This window comes from Schistocerca nitens, chromosome 5 (assembly GCF_023898315.1).
Source record: "Schistocerca nitens isolate TAMUIC-IGC-003100 chromosome 5, iqSchNite1.1, whole genome shotgun sequence".
Lineage (NCBI taxonomy): Eukaryota > Metazoa > Arthropoda > Insecta > Orthoptera > Acrididae > Schistocerca > Schistocerca nitens.
Window position 1 is genome coordinate 342,841,253 of NC_064618.1, and position 14,115 is coordinate 342,855,367.

At 38.3% G+C, this 14,115-nt stretch overlaps 1 protein-coding gene across 1 annotated transcript in view; it reads left to right on the plus strand.

The window, feature by feature from the left end:
- Nucleotides 1-9,834: 9,834 nt before the first annotated feature.
- Nucleotides 9,835-14,115, plus strand: part of LOC126259929 (centrosome-associated protein 350-like) — a 169,359-nt gene continuing 165,078 nt past the window's right edge. The window contains exons 1-2 of the mRNA XM_049957021.1: nt 9,835-9,939; nt 10,068-10,189. Of these exons, the coding sequence (XP_049812978.1) occupies nt 9,879-9,939; nt 10,068-10,189 (183 nt within the window). The 5' untranslated portion in view covers nt 9,835-9,878. The remainder of the gene's footprint in view (nt 9,940-10,067; nt 10,190-14,115) is intronic.

The following is a 14,115-nucleotide window of genomic DNA, read 5'->3' on the forward strand; positions in this document are numbered from 1 at the left end:
AAATACAAAGTCAAATAGGGGTAATGCAGGAGTTGGTTTAATAATGAATAGAAAAACAGGAGTGCGGGTAAGCTACTACAAACAGCATAGTGAACGCATTATTGTGGTCAAGAGAGACACAAAGCCCACACCTACTACAGTAGTACAAGTTTATATTCCAACTAGCTCTGCAGATGATGAAGAAATTGAAGGAATGTATGATGAAATAAAAGAAATTATTCAGATAGTGAAGGGAGACAAAAATTTAATAGTCATGGGTGACTGGAATTCGGTAGTAGGAAAAGGGAGAGAAGGAAACGTAGTCGGTGAATATGGATTGGGGCTAAGAAATGAAAGAGGAAGCCGCCTGATAGAATTTTGCACGGAGCACAACTTAATCATAGCTAACACTTGGTTCAAGAATCATAAAAGAAGGTTGTATACATGGAAGAAGCCTGGAGATACTGACAGGTAGATACTGACAGGTTTCAGATAGATTATATGATGGTAAGACAGAGATTTAGGAACCAGGTTTTAAATTGTAAGACATTTCCAGGGGCAGATGTGGACTCTGACCACAATCTATTGGTTATGAACTGTAGATTAAAACTGAAGAAACTGCAAAAAGGTGGGAATTTAAGGATATGGGACCTGGGTAAACTGACTAAACCAGAGGTTGTACAGGGTTTCAGGGAGAGCATAAGGGTACAATTGACAGGAGTGGGGGAAAGAAATACAGTAGAAGAAGAATGGGTAGCTTTGAGAGATGAAGTAGTGAAGGCAGCAGAGGATCTAGTAGGTAAAAAGACGAGGGCCAGTAGAAATCCTTGGGTAACAGAAGAAATATTGAATTTAATCGATGAAAGGAGAAAATATAAAAATGCAGTAAATGAAGCAGGCAAAAAGGAATACAAACATCTCAAAAATGAGATAGACAGGAAGTGCAAAATGGCTAAGCAGGGACGGCTAGAGGATAAATGTAAGGATGTAGAGGCTTATCTCACTAGGGGTAAGATAGATACTGCCTACAGGAAAATTAAAAGGACCTTTGGAGAAAAGAGAACCACTTGTATGAATATCAAGAGCTCAGATGGAAACCCAAGACAATATTATGGAAATGAAGAGGATGTAGAGGAAGATGAAATGGGAGATACGATACTGCGTGAAGAGTTTGACAGGGCACTGAAAGACCTGAGTCTAAACAAGGCCCCAGGAGTAGACAACATTCCATTAGAACTACTGACAGCCTTGGGAGAGCCAGTCCTGACAAAACTCTACCATCTGGTTAGCAAGATGTATGAGACAGGCGAAATACCCTCAGACTTCAAGAAGAATATAATAATTCCAATCCCAAAGAAAGCAGGTGCTGACAGATGTGAAAATTACCGAACTATCAGTTTAATAAGTTACGGATGCAAAATACTGTCGCGAATTCGTTACAGACGAATGGAAAAGCTGGTAGAAGCCGACCTCGGGGAAGATCAGTTTGGATTCCATAGGAATATTGGAACACGTGAGGCAATACTGACCCTACGACTTATCTTAGAAGCTAGATTAAGGAAAGGCAAACCTACGTTTCTAGCATTTGTAGACTTAGAGAAAGCTTTTGACAATGTTGACTGGAATACTGTTTCAAATTCTGAAGGTGGCAGTGGTAAATTACAGGGAGCGAAATGCTATTTACAATTTGTACAGAAACCAGATGGCAGTTATAAGAATTGAGGGGCATGAAAGGGAAGCAGTGGTTGGGAAGGGAGTGAGACAGGGTTGTAACCTATCCCTGATGTTATTCAATCTGTATATTGAGCGAGCAGTGAATGAAACAAAAGAAAAATTTGGAGTAGGTATTAAAATCCATGGAGAAGAAATAAAAACTTTGCGGTTCGCCGATGACATTGTAATTCTGTCAGAGACAGCAAAGGACTTGGAAGAGCAGTTGAACGGAATGGATAGTGTCTTGAAAGGAGGATATAAGATGAACATCAACAAAAGCAAAACGAGGATAATGGAATGTAGTCGAATTAAGTCTGTTGATGCTGAGGGTATTAGATTAGGAAATGAGACACTTAAAGTAGTAAAGGAGCTAGTTTGGACAAGAAGAGAATAGAAGCTTTTGAAATGTGGTGCTACAGAAGAATGCTGAAGATTAGATGGGTAGATCACATAATTAATGAGGAGGTATTGAATAAGATAGGGGAGAAGAGAAGTTTGTGGCACAACTTGACTAGAAGAAGGGATCGATTGGTAGGACATGTTCTGAGGCATCAAGGGATCACCAATTTAGTATTGGAGGGCAGCGTGGAGGGTAAAAATCGTAGAGGGAGACCAAGAGATGAATACACTAAACAGATTCAGAAGGATGTAGGTTGCAGTAGGTACTGGGAGATGAAGAAGCTTGCACAGGATAGAGTAGCATGAAGAGCTGCTTCAAACCAGTCTCACGACTGAAAACCACAACAACAACAACCCGTGTACAACACTTTTAGTTCATCTCCACATTCATTTGTTTTCGTGAGTGTAAGGGCGCTGATGACCTCACCGTTGGGGTGCGCATCGGATCCACACACACACACACGTGGGAGCATCACTTTCAAGACCCAACATTTAATAATACATAGACGTAAGTGTACAGGGAAGTGCCTAAAAGTCAACTTGATGGATTGCATGACCGTAAAAAGACAGAATACAAAACAGCAACAATAAAATGGTTATTAATTGTATACTTAAAGTATACACGAAATCAAGAAATAAGATGACAACAGTTGAAGGTTGGATAGAAAGAGATGGCAACCACAGAGATTGCTCAGTCATCATGTTTTGTTGCCTCTATGTTGACTACTTCTGTCTTGACATTGTGTTTGGTCATGGTTCACTCATAGAGCTGCCAGCTCGTCAAATATTGGCAGCACTTCTATTCAAATATCGAGTGACTCGCCAGTTACAACAACTGGCTTCTTTGAGCCCAACTATACAGCCTCTCACAAATCTGCATATATTTTTCACGCACCTGTTTGCGAGGCATTGTAATTGTCCAGCTGAGTACACGGAATGAAATTCACAAAGACTTTATACCCTGATGTCAACACATCCCATTTACTATCTTTGCCAGCTGTGTGGATAATAAATTGTGCTACAGTATCACACATTCATCCATTCACCACAAAAGCTTACAATTTTTATTTTCCTGTTGATACCCATTTGAATATCAATTTGTGGCCAATTAGCATAATATCTTTGCGGTGCACCGTTGTTGTTGTTTAGTGTATTTCCCACCTATATGTGGTGCTTTAATACCAGTGCTTCTGCGCATATCTTCCCATTGTAGAAACAATCCAGTTTGTTAAGACTCGTCTGCTGCTTCATAAAGCCACCAGCAGGGTGTGTGTGTCAGAGATTATCATTCCCCCCAATCTCCACAACCTTAATTAAGGAACCTAAAATTCAGAAACTTTCAGTCTCCAATTTCCTGTCCTGTCTTGAATCCCAGAAAGAGTATCACTGCTTACATCCCATCCCAGTGGTGTCAAATTCTGTGCCTACCTTTGTCCAGTCATTGGCAGTACCTCCAATATTTATTCCACCCATTCCCTTGACATCGACCTCAGCTAGTCAAGCAAGTAAATTAGCCAATAGAGCAGGAGATAGCCCCCACTCCCATCCTACTCATTTTGTTCCTTCAGCAACATTTTTAGGGACTTTGATTCCCTACAACTCGCCTGAGAACTAAAAAGCAATGTCCTCCTCCAGTGAAAGAGCTCTTTTTAGGGAACCTTCTTTCAGGAAATATTCAGACTAGCGAGTCAACACAAGCCAGTGACTGAAGGAGCCGCAGACTGCAGGTCCTAGGGCTGCTTGAGTCTCCCTGTTCCTATCTTCACAGGAGATTAAGTCCTCACAGCAGACCTGACTATCTAAGGTCATCAAGAGGGGGAAAAAAGAATAAATCTCAGGAGAGGGCTACTCCGATGATACTGAAGGTACCAGATCTTTCCACATCATCTAACTCAGCACCTGCACTCTTCGATCTTGTCCCACTGTCATCAATGGCAGTAGGGTGTCCTTAATGTGAGAATTCAATGAAACTGCAGTTGACACTACCTCCACTTGCTAAAACTGCAGCTACTAACATCCTCCTGTTCTGTTAAATGTGTTGTTCATCAAAAAACACAGTTCACTGATGACCGTTCTCCAATTCTTCAATGTTAATGTGCCTCCTGTCAGAACCGTACGAGCCCTGAGGGTACATCTGAATGGGTCTATACATTGATTTGCACAGGTATCATCAATGAGTGGATTCCATGCCATTCTACACTGGAAGTGGTTGCAGTGTGAGTGTGAACAATTGTAGCAATTACCATTCACAATGTCTACTTACTCCTGTACAAGGTGCTTATATAGCTTGAGATGGCTACCTTAATCGGACAACTCTCCACTTCCCACCTGTCTCCTCATTCCCCTACTTTGGAATTTCAATGTGCACACATTTCCTTTGGGGAAAACTATGTTGTTTCATCATATTGTGTGAAGTTTCTTGTTTACTAACTTTGTTCTTATCTTGATCTGTATATTCTCAATTACCGTACTCCAATAAACTTTAGGATCACCCATGACACCTTTCCAGCTGTCGACCTTATGATCTCTTCCCCCAATCTTTTGTCTGTGCTGCAGTTGCCTCTATACTATGATCTTCATCACATTGGTGACTTTCTGATAAACCTTTCATTTCCTTGTCACTATCTAGTGAACCGGTTGCCATACTAGTCTCTTCAAAGTGCCAGTTATATAATTCTGCCATCATCTTCATCCCCTCTCTGTCAGATTGTATCAACGAGGTTGTGGAAGATGTCTCTGTTGTGACCACCTGCACTACTGGAAGTTCTGTCCTCCTTTCTCCAGAGTATCCTCTACCAGTAGCTGGTACAGAGGTACATCAAAGACATTGCAACAGCTCTTCAAGACCATCAAAGAGTCCTGCAGCATCTCAAGTGACATCCTTCGCAGACCATCCTGGTCACTTTTGAGCAACTTCTTTCATAGGCTCGCTACCTAATTATAAACAGTAAGAAGTAATGCTGCAAGAGCTACATCTCCTCTTTGGGAAAGTATGTCACTTCATACCAGTTGTGCGTCAAGCCCTTTAGTTTGCTGACCCACCAAAGGTCGACAACTATTCATCTCCTTCTTCATGGCGGTATGTCTTCTGTTGCCTCCATTCTTGCTAAACATCTTGTGACCTACTTTATGACAGTGTCGGCATGCTCTTCTTACACAGCTACCTTCTGAATTCTCTGAGTAAGAGAGAGTCACTTAAACTAGCAGCTATCCCCATTCTCAGCACCCACAGTCAATGATTTCCTTGTGTCTCCAGTCCTTATTGTGCAAATACTTTCAGATTGATTCTCTCTTGTTCCCTAGGCACAAAATTCTTTATATGTGAAAAAATCACTGCAACTTACAGATCATTACTAAGATTTACTCCACTCTCAATCATTCCACAAACTGGTAATGTTTCATTGCAATCAGTTCAAACATAAATTCTATCAAATGCTTTCTGAATCATTTGCCATGTATTCACCCAACATAATAGGTTTTGTTCAATATAGAAGGTAATTTAATGTAATGCAGTTGAAATATGCAATTAATGATGGTACCATAGACTATATTAAGAAATAAAATTAAATACATAGTCTTCCTGATGTTATCCTCAGAAATGGCATGATTAATTAATTTTTACTTTCAGATGGTCGATAACGATAAACAGTATGCTGAAATAGTGTTTTTCTGTTAGTCACTCCCTTGTATATGAAGTGTGGGCCCAGCATTTCTATTTCCTACAATAAGATGAGGGGAAAAAGAGTTTTTTTTCTGTCATGCATAGCATGGGTAGAAAATGTTTACTGTTACTTGCTCTGGTGGGTAGGCTGAACCACAGGGAGACGAATACACGAGACCGTAAACAAACTAAGTCAACTAGGCTGTGGAGTGACGCAACACGAACAGCCACAAAGTACAGCAAGGAATGAACCATACCAAGAGCCTGGGCCACATGCTCAGCGGCAAACAGTTGCCATCAGGTGACGACGTGTGACACATGGATCGCAGCATTGGCTCCCCTTACATCAGTGACCTGCAGCCACTGCTTGCAGTCTTAGTACCTGTGACTTTAGTCATGTTCACGCTAGGTAAGGAATCCGAATCACTTGTTTGGTACAAAAATTCCCCATGAGCGGTACTGAGAATGTTTGTTTTTGTGCTACTCAGATTTGTCATCCACAGCCAAACTTTGTTGTCCCAGACACTCCTGGGCATGTTCCCAATGGAACCTTGCTTTATAGCAACATAGATAATCCAAGAGATTTCTTTTTCTGTAATTTATGTTGAAATAAGGAGACCACTCACTGAAAACCAGAAGTGTTTAGTCATCAATAAAATGTAATTAGTACTAATCTTAAGCTTTCTATATTTACCTTCTCATTCTCATAACTCTGGTTTAAATTCACTTAAAGCCACCTGCTGAGAATATCACCTGATGTGTGTATACCTTCACATATGGTAAATACTGATACCACCTCATTCAGCTAATGCCTTGGGCCCTTATATTTGGCACCACTTTTAATTTCTTTGGCTCTACTTTTAATTTCAGCTTTATTCTGTAAATAAACAGTATCACCAAGGCTAAAGTGTTATGGATATGTAAAGAAAATTGCTTGATAAAATACCAAGCCTGGCTTCAGCTGTCAGAAACTGTGGTTGTGTGTGTGTGTGCGTGTGTGCGTGCGTGCGTGTGTGCGTGTGTGTGTTGTCTGTTTTTGATGAAGGCCTTATGGGCCAAATGCTCACTTTCTGACAGTCTTTTTTGTTGTGTCTACTACTCTACATCTCCACTATATGGTGAGCAGCAACTACCCTTTTCATAATATTGTAACTTAAGATATACATACTTTCACTGTCAGTGACCTCACTATGATCACAAAAAAATAAAAGAGCACACAAGTCTCCTACAATGACATAGCACAATCTCCACAATGACTATTGCTACAAGACACTACATTTGTAGATGTGCCTCATTGTACCACTAGATGTTTCTTGCAATAGCATTAGTGGTTTCGAGCAAAAGGCACTGATACTTCCATAAAAGACGTTTCTTTTCCAAGTGTAGGAGGTACCCAGGCTTAATTTTGATGTAACCCAATATAACCACACTGTAAATACTTTCATAAAAGACATTTCTTTTCCAAGTGTAGGAGGTACCCAAGCTTAATTTTGATGTAACCGAATATAACCACACAGTAAAGCCTAATATACACAGTGTAAGACCCAAGCAAGTGACAGTTTCCTAAAGATACACTGTGTAAACCAGACACCATTCCAGCTATAAATTAAGCACCAGTAAAATTGTTACATAAGACCTAAACAGGTATTTACAAAAGTGTATTGGGGCAAAATTAATGTAAATTAGAACCCACAACATGTTGGAGACATTGATCATTGTGTGTTAGTTCATTTATCTGTCTTCAGTCAGGCTACAATTTATCATATAGCATCATCATTCTAGTTTGTAAAAGAGGCTAAGTCACTACTCCCAAAATAAAGGAGGCTCTGAACAGCAGACAAGCATGTAGAAAGTGAGTGGAAATGCTTGCTTGTCAGAAGACCCTCGCAACCACATGGGGTACAGAGAGAACAGCTATTCAGCACTTCATCTAGCGGCTGAGAACTAACCTACTCCATTACTAAAATGAAATGGAAGTGGGATAGATGTACATCCAGTCAAATGTGTGATAGAAGAACCAAAGAAATTCTATTTTGGTTATCAAAAGGTAAGACAGAGACAATGACATAATGGAAGGTACGTAGATAACAGTGAAAACATACAAGAAGAGCAGCAGGGATATGTATTGCCTAAGACAGTAATTGGTGGAAAATTGTGGAGGAGGATAGATCAGTCACACTACTGTCTTGTGCAGCTGGCTAGTGTGCTTAGAGCAACAATAGTGAGAAAGCAACATAACTTCTTGTTCACCTCCAGTAGTCATCCAGAATAATAGCAGCAAATGAAAATGTTGCCAAATGTGAAATCCATTCTGTAATACAGTATTTAAAGGCAAAAAAATCTCAAAACTGCTGCCACATTCTTAAGTGATTAGCTGTATGCACAGGTATCGGTCATAACTGTTCATGCATTAATGTTAGTGAACATTGCAATACAATGGAGAATACATGTGAATGAAACTAATTCTATAATACAGAGAAGCACATCATAATTTCATGTCTGTTTTTGGGAATTCATCATTATGTGAAGTCCCCACATAGCCACAAGTTCTAATTCAAACTTGTGCAATGATGATCAACTCAGAGGTAGCCAGTTTGAATTCCAGTGGTTAGAAGAAATTTTCGTTGCCAGTATGTGGCCAGCAAGGGCAGCAGAAGTGATGGCGTACACTTCAGATCAATGCCTCACGTAAAATCCGAACTACTCCTCGGTGTGCCTTGGAGTGATGTGATGTGGCATTGTTGGTGGTAATCTGTCCAACTGATGAGAACATTATGTTCATCAGCGTTCCAAGTGCTATTTGTGACGAATTGGCTATTTGCCGCCAGTGGATTTTACTCTCTCCTTTTCTTTTCATCAGCGTGACACTAAACTCGGAACAGACTCATCAGTCACTTACACTAGAATTATATGCTTGAAACACAAATTACAGTTCACAAAAAAATGTTCAGTTATATATGAAGAAAGAAAACATTTTCAAACAGGCTGCTGAACTAGCCCTCTAGGACTCCCAGTCAACAATGCCATATTACCAAAAGAGACTTGTGCATTCCGTGGCACATTTGGCTGGAAGATGGCATCTGAAATTACTTGTTGGATGGGCAACAGATAAGGTTCTAAAATGTCCCTGATGTAGTGGTCAGTCTACAGATTGCCCACAAGACATAGGAGTCAAGGTCATGTGTAATATGCAATATATTCATTGCACATTTCATTTATCTGGTATTTGCTCAGCAGTATTTGCTGTTAGATTCTCACTACCACAATATTGCCCGAGACATATGAATCAATCACTGTACTATGGAGTGAAGTGGAACTTGCTTCAGAATCTTACATTTTGCTAGTCAGCTCTCTGGAGACATTTGTAGTTGTGGATAATGGATACCAATACAATGGCATGCATACTACCATAGCACATGCAGTAGAATTTGTCAAACTGTTGACAAAGGTATCTCCACTTGCAGTGCAGTTCTTCATTGTGTCGAACCACCTCTCTTAATGCAATTGTACTGGACGTAACAGCCAGTCAGACAAGATCATGATCAGTCTGTGCTGTAGCCACATTGCATGGCCAAGTACTCAGATGTCACCACATATAACCCTCTGCTGTCCAATGGTTCCATATACTCATCAGTGTCATAGCAGCATGTCACATGCATGCCAGAATATCACAGTAGAACAAACCCTGTATCTGGAGACCAATCATTCTGCCTTACTCAAACAAGCACATTTTGACAATAGGCCCTTGTAAATCAATGAAGTGTACTGTCACTTTCTTTCACATTTCTATATTATTTAATGGCTGTTCAGCGAGTTTGCCATAGTATGAGCTTTCTTGTCGCACAAGAAATAATGTAGCTGGGTGTACATTTATGCTGTCTTATTATTATTATTATTATTATTATTATTACCTTTTTTATATATATATACTCACTTATTACCATTATACTTTTGAACATATCTTCTCGTGCTTTCTTGATGTTGCACTTCTGCATTAACTTTCTTTGTTTGTTTGTAGGAGTCAAACACTGAAGTTATATTTGAGAAACAAGAAAAGGAATTATTCCAAACAGAGAAAAATGTACTGAACAACTCTGAAAATAATTCTTTTGGAGAAAATAGAGAGATGCAAAATGTAAAGTATTCATACGACTCTTCCTTCACTTCTGTGAGTGAGGACATTTCAGGTATAATCTAAATTGAAACTGACCAGTAGTAGCCTTTAAAAAGTGTATAAGATAATTTGATTTTCATACATATATACAACCTTAATTTCATATTTATGTCTTAATTTCCTTTTCATATTCTCTCAAAGGCCAAACAAATAGTACAAAAAGCAAACATTCAAAACTCAATTCACTAAGTGACAGCACTGTTACGAAAATAATAGATGCAGCTCTTAAAAAAGGACAAATTTCCATAGCAGCTTATTGTAAGGTGGGTGAATGTGAAGTAATATCTTTATTTTTGGTTTGTTTCATAGTACTTATGAAGTATTTAGTGACTTTTCATGCCTTATTTGTAGTACTTGTGTTGTTTATTTAAGATTACTGTGTTGCCATCAACTGTTGCTGCTGAAAAATGGAAAGTTCAGATATGGTTCATTATTCATAATTGCAACCTCATCTGCATCTGTACATTCTGTTCACTATGATATGGAAAGAGTCAGTTGTTCAATATAATGCTTTCTCACTGATAATTATTGGTATATATTTATTTATTTGCACTTATTTATTTATTTAACCTGGCAGTATTGGGACCTTCAGGCCCACTGTTGCATCTAACTGGGTGTTTTAAATTATATGTTCTACATGTTTTACATTACATACATTACACTAAGCATATCAGATTACATTTAGAAATTGAGAATTATAGTAATGCATATAAAAAAAGCATACAACTTATACTAGTACATGATGAACACAACAATAGGTAGAGATTACAGTAAGGTGAGTTTTTAATTATGAGTGCTAGCAGCAATGGGAATGGAGCAGGAGGTGAAGGCAGGAGGGAAAGAGGAATGTGATTTCCCAGAGTTAAAAAATATTACAGAAGAGAAAGTGACATGACTCATACAGAAAGGAAAATATACGAAAGCATAACTGGGAGACGGTAGGATAATTGGTTTTATTATTGGCAGGGTGAAAATTCGTGATGATGTACTTCAGTTTTCTGGAAGCCCTATGAGGATGACAGAAAAAAGTGCTTCAGCTTTTTCTTAAAAGGTAGCAGGACATTGAACTGTGTGAAGAATGCAGGGAAGCTTGTTCCATAGGCAGAGACAGTGAGGGAAATGTTTCTGCATTTTGAATGGGTGCAACTATGATATTAAATAAATAAGACCTTGTGATAGCGTGAAAGGTGTTTAATCTGTGAAGTGAGGTACTGGGATGCTTCGGTGCACTAGACATCACATGTGGTACTCCCTAACTTGTCTGGCCACAACCAGCCTAAACTTTGAAGTAGTCATACTGATGAATGTTGCAGATGTACTGCACACAAGAATTCCTATTTAGCTCTAACTGTGTTGTTTTTTCGCTGTTTGTGCCATGTTGAATTACTTCACATACTGTAAGTTTAGTAGGATGAGTGATTGTACAAGTTTGCAAATCACATCCTGTGGAAATATGTTCCAAAACGTTTTGAAGGCATAGAGGGAAATGAATGCCTTCCAGCATATGGCAGGTTCGAATCCTGCCTCAGGCATGGATGTGTGTGATGTCCTTAGGTTAGTTAGGTTTAACTAGTTCTAAGTTCTAGGGGACTAATGACCTAAGATGTTAAGTCCCATAGTGCTCAGAGCCATTTTTGAACCAGCATATGGCAATAGTATTCTCTGCCCAATTTAAAGACTCATCCAGAGTTGCCCCCTAGCTCTCCAATGCTCTGTGCTATGATATTGAAATACTGTCAAGTTGAATGGGATACAGTTGATGGCAGAATTCTGAACTTACTAATTTCCGATGGAATACTGAGATTATTTACGACTTTTATGCATTTACTGGAGAGCAGTCCAATCTGACATTCAAAATTTACCCAGAATTTTTTCACACAGGTAGAATACACCAAAAGAAATGCAATGTCAAAATTTTAGCTGCTAATGTGAACTGCAAGTATTTAAAAAATATTAAAGTTACTCATTTTGCAGTAGGAGGGACCACCAGTAGCTGTGGTGTGTACAGCCCTTCCTGCCTAGCACTCGAATCAGTGAATAAGCAGATGTAGCTGAGACAAGAGGACATAGTGGTGCATAGTGCAAAGTCCAGAGTGTCGAGTGCACACACATGAATTATAAGAACTTAAACCATACCAAAAATCTCACTTTATTAATTTTTTTAATAACTTGCAGTTAATATTGACAGATAAACTGCTGCAGAAGTAATTATCAGACAAGTGACTAGCAGGGGAAAGAAAGTTAAGGCAGTGTATGATGTTACATTAGACGACTTCCATCAATTGGGACTTTAATTTGTGGACATAAATATTTTATGACAATTCCTGTAGGACAGTTCTTATGATTATTTTTGAATAATATATATTTTGTTAACAATGAAACCTCCTTTTTTATTTTCTGTAGTTGTCACAAAAATGCAAAGTTTCCATTTGATGACGAAAACAATCCTTTTCTGTACATTAGGCACATATGATGAAAGAAAAATTAATGCATTCCAGCATTTCAGAGTAATTACTAGTTTTATTTAGACATAACTGGAATAAAGTAAGAAATGGTCGTGGCCATTGTTTTTGCTCCATACCAGGCATAATTGACCAAATTCGTAATACAAACTGGCAATGCAGAAATAACTGAAGTTTAACAATACTGTTCTGCTGATACAGCTGAAATGACAGAGCTGACAGAAATTATATTGTCTGACAATTACCTGAAAAATGATTTACACTGTTGAAAAATGTTTTTTGTTAAGAGGCAGAATATCACATTATTACTTCCAGGTGGAATCCGAATTAAAAAAAAAAAAGGGGGGGGGGGTGTGTGTTTCGAATGGCTCTGAGCACTATGGGACTTAACATCTATGGTCATCAGTCCCCTAGAACTTAGAACTACTTAAACCTAACTAACCTAAGGACATCACACAACACCCAGTCATCCGAATTATATTAACAGTCTTATCATTATCCTCATAAAGAGAGAAGCACCCTTATGTCCAGGCCAAGAGTCCAACAAAAGCACTGAATTAGTCTCTGCAAATGGCAAGGAGGTGTTTCGGAAGAAACGTCTTAAAATATTATCTCCCACTTTTCCAGATTTTCTACATTGATTACATGACTTTTGTAAGTAAAACGTCCTTTTTTTAAAAAAAATTTGATCCTAATTTGCATTGATGTTACTGAAGACAAAGTGGCAAAAACAGTAATCCACTGCTGTTACTTATCATCAGCATTTTATATACAAATGTGTCATAGCATTCATTGACTGCTCTGTCTTTTTATTGCTTGAAATGATTAAGTGTTGTTTGCATGAATAGCTTTATATACAGCTTTAAGGGGATAACAAGAATCTTTATCTTCATATCAGCTATAAATGACATCTCCTTTAGAAGTTTACTTGAGGTAAACTTTGTAATTCCTTTTCCTATAATTTCCTGAATCTGTTCAACCAGATTGAAGAAGCCTTGAAATCAATACTATTCATACCACCTGAAATTTAAAGCCCTCATTCCCCTATATCTCCCTCGATAACAGTGCCTTGACTCCTGTGAACAGTTCTAAATCTTTTGAATAGTTTGTTTTTCACACTTTTGCAAGCTTCATTTTGGCCTACGTTTTGTACTTAGTGTAAATCCGTCTTCTATTTATACAATTCATGTTCAGATTTGTACGTAATGAAACGCTTTGCTCTCTGCTTAAGCATTTTCTCCCTCCTTCATTTCATAAAAAAATTTACAGCATTTTTCTGTCACAGAAAGCTGTTATTGTACTTGTCTTCTTTGAGCTTACAAAGTACTCTACTTTTATTCTGGACTGAAATTAGCACAACAATCATCTTTTAACAAATCTTTAACATAATGCAGCACTTCAGCAAACATGAATTGTTCAGACAATAAGAAATTCAGCCGTCAGTTGTAAGGTAATTTTTTTTTTTTTTTTTTTGCCTAGTTTTCGATTCTAATAATGGTATCTTCTTCAGAACATATAAATTAACCTATACAGACATACATTAAACATTGAAATACATCAATCTAATGCTTTCATAATAAAGAAAATCGTGATACTTACAAACGTTACATTATTTTGAGGGCCAAACGTTGGCCATGCCACAGAATAAAACTAATACATAATAAAGACACATAATCATAAGATTATGTCTGTAAATACTAAAAACAATAAGAAAAACGTAGACAGAG